Here is a 9,282-nt window from a genome sequence, read left to right as displayed (position 1 = left end):
TATAATTTTTCCATATAATATTTTTTTTGTATATTATGAATATTTCATTACATATAATGTAGATAAAAATATCATTTTAAATAAAAGAAAATCTCTTCTGACATCATCAGATGGCCATGTAAGTGTCAACCGGTTCCAGTTTTTACAGATTTCAGTATTATGGTGCAGACAACTAAAAATGTGATCGCTGCATCTCAGGTACATAACTATAATAATAACCCAGTTATTCCAATTGAGTTATCTTTGTTATCTGCAGTCTAATTTACATAGAATTAACTTAATATGAAATGGGCTTCCTTATCAATGCCAGTGCTAATGTCATTTGGGTGTATTTAATTGGCTCTTTTAAAATTTGTACTGCCTTTAGATGTATGCAGAAATGTAACCCCCACCCTCCTTTAACATGAATTTATGCCCAATGAAATTGTGATTGTGTACAGACTTTGCTTGTTAACAATAATGAAGATAACTTATCAAAGTGTACCGCGCAAAAAAAAAAATATATATATACAATAGTAAAAAAAATATATAAAATTTACAAAAAATAGTATGATATGTTAAAAAAGAAAAACAGTATTTTAAAAAAACAAAAGTATATTTACAAATGTACAAACACACACAGTTCCCTGATGGAGGCCTAGCTCTCTCACATTCTTGCATGTGGTACATTGTCATACATCTGTGCTGAGAAACAGGAGCACCTGGCAGTCTCACAGGCACTTTCCTTACAGCCACAGTGGGTGCCATGTAAAACACTGTCTGGGGCAGGGTTTTGTGTCATCCATGTGACATTTAAAGTTTCGTCATCAAAAAAAGTTAAATATACAACAGTAAAAAAAATATATAAAATTTGCAAAAAATAGTACGATATACTAAAAAAGAAAAAGAAAGAGTATTTAAACCAAAAGTATATTTACAAATGTACAAACACACACACAGTTCCATGATGGAAGCCTAATCCTCACTGTCTGTGTCTGGACAGTCATCATCATCATCTCTCTCCAGCTCTCTCACATTCTTGCATTTGGAACAGTGGGTGGCATGTAAAACACTGTCTGGGGCAGGGTTTTGTGTCATCCATGTGACATTTAAAGCTTTGTCATCACAGTGCCACCCATGTCCACCTAGTGATGGAGCACACATTTTTGGCTTGAGTGAGGATCTCAGTATGGCAGCTTGCGGCTGTTGGAAGCAAGATACACAATGTCCTGACTAATGGACAACACTTTTAAAAGTAAGTCCTCAGCAACAGTCACATAGATCCAATGTTGGCTCCTCAGTGGCCCCTACAACCCAGCTCATAAGATTATATAGTTCGAGCAGAACAGCATTCTGTGCTTCATTGATATCTAAATCTTCTGAAGTGGTGGGCCATAGACAAGACAGGACAGGACAATGCCAGGACAGTCAATAATTTTTTTTCAAAAACAATGCTGCTGCATACAATGTCCTTACGTCGCCTGGTGTGTTGACACTCTCAGCTGTTGTAGGTATCTTGTCAGGCTCGCTTTCCGTCTGACTCAGCTCACTGGACTGGGTGGTTTCGGCACCTGATGGGCATGGCAGCATGTCTACAAGCTTGTCAGTGGACATTGTTTCAGCAAACACCATCTCACTGATGTTCCTTTTAGTGGGAGGGTAGAAAACAAGCTGGGGGAAGTCCTGACGCAGACGCCGCTTCAGTAAATCCTGCCTAAAACACACAATAAAAAAAGAAGTTAGACATTACTGAACTGCCTTGCTACAGGCTATAATCACTTCCATAAATACACACTGAAAGTAATTAAGCAACACATTACTAGAGCCTCACAGGACACATAACAAATCATATCAAAATCAAATCAAACTTTTTTTATCAAGCTCTTTTCATACAATAAAATGTAGTGTGATGGTAAATTTTATGTCTCAGGACTGACAGACTCTCCAATCCACATTAACCATTTGTATCACCCAGACACGCTAATTGTTTTAAACTATTTACCTCTTAATTAACACTCAGACAAGATAATTGTTTTAACCTCCTGTTTCTTAATTATCATCAAGACTGCATCCTGCCCCCCTCTGGAGATGTTGTTACACATCTAAAGGTATAAATGCTCTGTATTTCTTTTGTTTGTATCTTTTCATACCATTGCCGCTGAATGGTGTGGACTGATCTTTTTCCTTGCAACGAAGAATAAAAAAACTTAGCCGGCCGGCAGAAAAAGTAAGTTTCTCTATTTCATTGCTCATCAGAGGTATTAGGAAGGAAGCGATTGAAAACTTCCATAACAGTAGCACAAAGTGTTTTACAGATTTTAAAAAGAATAGCCCATCAACCCCCCCATCACACCATACACCCCACCCCCGTCTCCAACATCACATCTTCAGCACCACAAGTACATACACGCACACATCCATTCAGATTAACGTGTGGCTGAGCTCCAGGAACACTGGAAAGTACACAAGAATGATGAAATGCATAAAAAGTAGTAAAACAGTAAAGATTAAAAAGAGGCAAGACAAAAAGTATTGTTAGTAATGAAAAATCAAATATATTAAAGCAAAATCAAAATAAATAAGTAAATTGATACATACTAAGTAAAAGCTTATCATACTCACTGGCTTTGCACAACACAAATGCTATAACTTGATACATCGACATTGCAGTTACCTGTAATTTGGCATCAAGGCCCTCATTCGACTTCACCGTCTCTATGAAGGCCTTCCTCAGATTGATCATTCGAAGCACCTCTTGGTTGATCATAAGTCTTTGATGGATGACCTTCTCGCAAATCAACTGATAACTTGAGACATATGTTGGCTCATTTCTGAAAACACAAATAAGACAAGACAATATGGTTATGGTTTATATGCACTGTTGTGTAATGTTAATTCATATAACAGAGGAGGAAAGTATAGAATGCTTCATTCATTGTGTGCCCTATTCAAAATAGAATAAAAATTAATTTGCCGTTCTGTGTCTCGTGACTCTCGTCTTGCAGGTTGAGTCAAAAAGCAGGTGTACTTCTGGTAACAGCAATGGTGGTACTGCACCTCGAGAGCAACACAATCCTTAATATGCAGTAGGATGCTATGATCCTCTTTCAATTTGGCAGCGTCGTGCAACTTGCCTTGAAATAACAAAGGGGCTTCAGTGATGTGATGCATAGTTCTTCTATGTTCTATTCAACTTGATATGGCTATGTTTTATGTTGAGCAATCACACTGTGTTGATAGATGAAGAGTAATTTGTCTGTCTGAAGTGAGCCGAATTTTGATAAACTTTCATGATAATACTTATCTAAAGTCTTTGCACAAAAACATTATAACACATGGCCTTACAGCAGGTATGTTCAGTTTATGAAAGTTTAGGAGATGATGCGACAAAACACCACAACTCTGTTTTAATCTCATTACCATCCCCCACCCCCACCACGTGCAAACACACAGCTGAGTAATGCCTTCGACCAGCTGTTAGAGTTTCAGCTTTTGTTCGATTGACCTTCTGCTGTTTGCCCTCTTTGGTGAGGTACTTGTCAGCTTTCTTGCAAATTATGCAGATCGCAGGAAGCACAGAGCCAGAACTTTGAACAGGCAGACTGGACCTGGAGCAAATTTTTTTGGTTGGACTGGGGTTTGTCGACGGGAGAACTTCACTCTGGGATGCACTCGTCACATCTCTCCTCTCAGCCTCCTGGGCAAGCCTTCTGCCTGCCTTTGAGATTGGATTTTTGTCCGTATATCTGCTATAGCACGTCGGGTGATTAGCGGCATCCATGGGGATGTTTTTAAAGTTGATATCCAGACAGTTTTGGTAAGTGTTGGCAACATCCCTAGAAACCATCCAAAAAAGCCAGGTTCATAGCAAATCCAAAATAAGACGGCAACCTGTGATTCTATTTGTTTTAAAAAAAAAAAATTATTTTTATGTAAGGAGCAGATTCACATAGACATTCAAATTCTATTATGATTTAACAGTGAAAATATAACAAATGTATTTTTAATGTCCAAACATTTTCATCATAGACTGATAACAAACAGTGTCTTACAGCAAAGTAAGTTATTGCTTTCTGACTATCATATCCAGTGTGTAACTAACTACATGCCTTACCTATATTGACCCACTACGGTAGAAAGTTGAAGATGTGTCATGTATGTACAGGGCAGGAGTCACCATAGATCTACAGGAGTCACTTGCAGGTTGGATGTTCTCGTAGGATTTCGATGTATCTCAAATTCAGAAAAAAATTACTTAGAATAACAGGAAAAAAATAGTCAGAAAAACAGGGAAAATTGCTCAGAAGAACAGAAATAATTACCCCCAAAAAACAAACCAAAAAATAAATTACTAATAAATGTAATTAAAAGTGAATGCAATACGCTTCCGTATCTCACCACCTCTTCTTAATTTAACTAAGTTTTCCATCGAGGTTAAGGAAAGAGTTTAGACAAAAACAATTATCTCCCATCGTTTTTTCCTATTCTATCGGACCCTGAGATAAACTGGTAAGAGGCAACAGCGCCTTCCAGAGTCACAGAAAACAATGGTCATTATTCGATGTCACAACTGTCTGTTAGCTCTTTGCCTGGCTAGCTTGACAACCGAGCAGGGTCGACTAGAGGAGCCAGAGTATCTTGGTATGTCCTTAATTGTAGCATGTCATTACTGCTCATTTTAAATTACGTGACATATTATAAACATCCAATGGTATATTGCGGGTGTATTTTCCTTTACCTTTTCGGAATGACTGATCTGTATGCCTGAACCAGCGACTAGCAGCTGTTAGCCAAGAAGTTAGCTTGTTTGAGACATTCTCTGAGCATTAATCGGCGAACTGGATGCTGTTAACACCGATATGTTGCAATGTAAAATGTCCCGGAAACCAAGGTTATAGTGTGTGTGTGTGTAGTCCATTACAGAACAGTGAATATGAAATCTATTTGAAATCTAATCTTATCGATATGCATTTAGCAGCTGTTCTTCCTGAGGAGTTTATTTTTTAGGAAATAGTTTTTCAGCTGCTTTTTCCAAAATAAATCACGGAAACAACATGGATATCTTTAATTCCATGACAGCAGATAGAGATGATGTAATTTGACTTAAACATTAGAACGGCAACTAAATTCACAATTATCCAGCACCTGTTCCAAAGTGAACAGTGCACTACCAACCCTACCTGTCATATAGTTTAATTTAAAAAAAAAAAAAAAAAACAAGAAAACAATGCAACCCGATTGACGGTATAGAAGATGGATGCAGCTAAATACTACTACATTATTTTGTTTTTTCTCTGTAACATGTGGTTGATAGCAGAATGTAAACATTTTACATTGTGAGTTGCTACTCTTTCCAGTGTCAAGAATTTAGTGCATTACAAATATATTTTTGTTGAGAAGTTTGTATTACGAGCATGTTTGAGAACCCTCATGTTAGATTTCACTGTTTTAACTTCTGTGCTACATAACTGCAGCTCTGCTCTACATGGAAATAAAATTGCTGAGGACTGAACTTCACACCAGCTTATACCTTTGCCATTTTTATAATTTGCAAAAGGAAGGACATCTCTGAACTTCTGCGGTTTTGTTACAAACAGGTTTTTTAATTGGAGCTGAAAAGGAGATAATTGTCACAGCCCTAATACCAGTACTGGAAGAAGACTAACATCTGCATTTAGGTGGTGGATCATACTGGGTATACGGTTCATCATGGATGCAGTGAAGGAGGGTCATAAGAGCAGCCTTAGTTCAGGCAAAATGGTGGCTTTGGTTGCTGGGCTCTCTGTTGGGGCCACAATGGGCTACATCATCTATCGCCATATAAGCAACACCAGCAGTCGTAAGTACTTGCTGTTCATCAGTTATAGTAACAAGCAAATGTGTTTAATTAATTGTTGTTATTATTATTACTGTTGTTGTTATTATTGTTATTCATAGTGGTAGTAGTAGTAGGTTGTTGAATGATTTCCTCTACAGGTCATGCACTCAGCATTGAGGTATCCAAAATGACTCTTCCCATAGAAGTCTACAGGAACATATCCAGATGCCAAGCTAAGTTTTTGGATATGGTGAGTAGATCGTTCCTTCTCTACAATTGTGAACAGACTGGCCACTCACTGACATAACTGCATGATGAAAATAGAATGTCTCTATTGGTCATAGTTACGGATAATTATATAAATTTTTCATAAAATCAGGCTAATTTGAAAAAAAAAAAAAGCAGATGGTAGCAGCAGATGGGAAGCTGCAGAAAAGTTTATCAGACTACATCTCTGTGTCCGGTCTTAACCCTGGGTTGTCATGTTTTTGGACTACTATGGCCATATTTCTAGATTTTGAATTTCCCCCACTGCGGATGAATAAAGTATTTTTCTATTCTATTCAAGATAGTGGGATGGATGTCTCTCCTAATCAGACTTGGTTTTCACTTGAAAGATGGCCACTTACGTATGTAGCCAATGTTGTTTGCTGGACACTGCCTAGACACCCAGTGGTTGAACTTGTGGCTAAACATATCATCTCTTCACACATCCTTCTTTCTTCATGATTCCTTCATTGTGGGAATGGTGTTCTTTGAGTTTTAAGCCTATCACTTCACTTTAGTTTCGTCATATCTGACCAAAGGACATGTTTCCAAAATGCAGAATTGTCCAGTTGCACCTCCACAACATCAGATCTAAGACTTTTGTAATCAACTAATTTTTTACTTCTAAAATTTTAGTATTAAGTTAATTTTATTTATTAGTGCAATAAATGTGTATTTTATCTAAATAATTACTAAATAAATAACTTTGACCAAATGGATTATTTTGAGTGTTATCCATTTTTAAATTACCGATGGATAAATTTTTTTATTTATTAATCACAAATGTAACAACGCGCATAACCATCATTTAATTTCACACGCGGACACACACACAGAGTAAATCAAGCAAATGTACAGCATCTAAACTGTACGCTAAACAATAAACAGTGTTAAGGTCCAAATAAAGTAATTAAGTCTTACTGGCTGTCTGTTTGGGTTTTGCAGAGATTGAAGTTTTGTGTGGGCAGATTGCTTATCCTATCCTTGGTGCCTGCCTTTGTTGTGTTGGGAAAAACTGGCTGGTGACGTCATGTCATTCTAAATGATTTACAATTAAGATTAAATGAACCATTCGAATGAACAGAATTTAATTTAGCAATTGAAAATAGTATTAACTTTGAAATTTAGGCATCTATTTATGATTTTGAATTACTTATTTTGATCTACTTTTTAAATACATGAGAGCAAACTCTCAGTTTGACTTAATAATCTTTCTTCAGGTTGTTCTGCGTACTTTGGTTTGCCTCGAAGGTGTCTTTTCTGCAGAAGTGGAGTTTTTCTTGGTCTGCAACCTTGCAGTCCATTCCTGTGAAGGGATTGTAATGATTTGTCGTCTTTGAGACTACAATTCCTGTCTTGGTTTAGTCATTCACTAGCGTCTTGGCAGTTGTTCTGGGGTATTTAGACACATCTCTCATTAGTTTTCTTTCCAGAGTCCTTAAAATATTTTGCTTTCTAGATCTGCCAGATTTGTTCTCTACTTTAAAGCACACCATTACACAGCAGTGGTTTGTGTTATGGCTCAATAAAAAGGTTAGTTTTTCAGTTTGTCACTTTAATATTGACCATTGTAATATTTAATTATTTTCCTGAAATAATTCTGTTATTATGCTAATAGAAATAATTGATACTTTCTATCATAATTATTATGTTTAGAAATGCTATGTTGAATATCTCTTACAACTGGAACATTTTGACAAAAACTTCATTGGGGTGCAAATCATTTTGTCCTCACCTCACCAGCATTGACTGTATTTAAAGCTTAAATGCAGTCAATGCTGGTAGCAGAGATCACTGACATCATGTAGTAAATGTTCAAAAAGCTAGATTTTCTTATAGTGAAAGCAGTTAAAGTCACTAATATCAACATGGATAAAAACATTGTATACCACATACCTTCACAGGTACCACAGGTATACTACAGGTTCCTCTGCCATACCCCTTTTTGACAATAGCAGTTGTTCATGCAGGTTCATGGCAGATTCAAGAACCTGCTCGAAGATGGTTTTAAGAACCACCCATCAACTGATTTGACTTTTTTTAAAAATGTTCCAACAGCTACAGAGCTAACACAGAGCCATTTCTTCACACCACTTTAAATTTCTCATCCAAAAGACGTTTTAGCCTCCTTCTACTATATTTTGAATTGTTGTTCTTTTTTAGAAGTGGACAAAAAAAGAATATCTAAAACAAGCCATCTAATATGTCAAGAAATAAGGCAGGGTACTGTTACAGGACTTAACAAGAATATTTTTATTTGTTAGGTCTTGGGTTGTCAAAATTACCCATTAATAATGAGTGAACGAAAATTCTTATTGGTTCTCCTGACAAAACCAAAGTTATCTGTTACTGTTGATGTGAATTGCATTATCACTGGAGTACGGAGAGTCTTAAATATTATTAAATGTGGCTGATGCCAAAGGCAAACCAGGAGTTGAGTAGTATGCAAAGGACAACTCTTCTTGTGACAAGGTTACAGTGAATGCTACACGTGAAAGAATTCAGGTCAATATGCCATTCTGTTGTTCTTGTTGAGCTTGAGTTTGCAATGATAAACTTTTAACATATTTCTTTTGGAATACTGAAGAATGTTCTAGACAGTATTTGTCAGGACAATTTGTTTTGGATTGTTGCAGGTATGAATATAATCTACATTTTCATACAGAGAGCATATTTGTCTGCTCCTTTGTTGATTAGAGTATTTAAAACTTATTTAAAAACTTATATTAAAAGTGATTATTTTGCGATAAATCACAATTTAACTATGTGATTAAGCACTATTAAATATTTGAATTAATTGACAGCTTTGGTATTGATATGTGGCGAAGAAAAAATAAACTGACCCGTTTATCTGAAATACAGTTTACTTTTTCAGATTTACATTTTGATGGATCTGTATGAAATATGTATGACATCAATATGGGAAATCAAAAATGCAATGTAATGCATGTCTCATATTTTTCAGTGCCATGCAAGATAGTAGAGAAAGTTTTGAAAGGCTTTAAAGTTAAAAAAAACTTGGACTCGAAATAAGCTAAAAATGACCAAATATTTTTACTTGAGAGGTAGACTTATTCTCATGTTAGTCTGAAATAGAACTAAGGAACCTAATTGAAGCATCTAATATGAAGCACGGACACTAATGTTATAACTTAACACTACACAGATGAACACATTACTGCTGCAGTGTTGTTGCACTGTGAAGCACCAGCTACCTG

At 36.2% G+C, this 9,282-nt stretch overlaps 1 protein-coding gene and 1 long non-coding RNA gene across 2 annotated transcripts in view; one reads left to right on the top strand and one right to left on the bottom strand.

Moving 5' to 3' along the window:
• Positions 1-632: 632 nt before the first annotated feature.
• Positions 633-4,456, bottom strand: LOC140278553 (uncharacterized). The gene is made up of 3 exons (XR_011909203.1): positions 4,094-4,456; positions 2,654-2,810; positions 633-1,693 (listed from the first exon to the last, which is right to left on the bottom strand). It is a non-coding gene; the product is annotated as an uncharacterized lncRNA (long non-coding RNA).
• Positions 4,457-4,535: 79 nt separating this feature from the next.
• The window catches only part of tdrkh (tudor and KH domain containing), a 35,155-nt gene continuing 30,408 nt past the window's right edge, over positions 4,536-9,282 (top strand). The window contains exons 1-3 of the mRNA XM_072373587.1: positions 4,536-4,620; positions 5,577-5,818; positions 5,956-6,047. Of these exons, the coding sequence (XP_072229688.1) occupies positions 5,689-5,818; positions 5,956-6,047 (222 nt within the window). The 5' untranslated portion in view covers positions 4,536-4,620; positions 5,577-5,688. The remainder of the gene's footprint in view (positions 4,621-5,576; positions 5,819-5,955; positions 6,048-9,282) is intronic.

This window comes from Leuresthes tenuis, unplaced genomic scaffold (genome assembly GCF_036924035.1).
Source record: "Leuresthes tenuis unplaced genomic scaffold, fLeuTen1.0.hap1 SCAF_20, whole genome shotgun sequence".
Lineage (NCBI taxonomy): Eukaryota > Metazoa > Chordata > Actinopteri > Atheriniformes > Atherinopsidae > Leuresthes > Leuresthes tenuis.
This window is presented reverse-complemented; position numbering and strand designations above follow the sequence as displayed.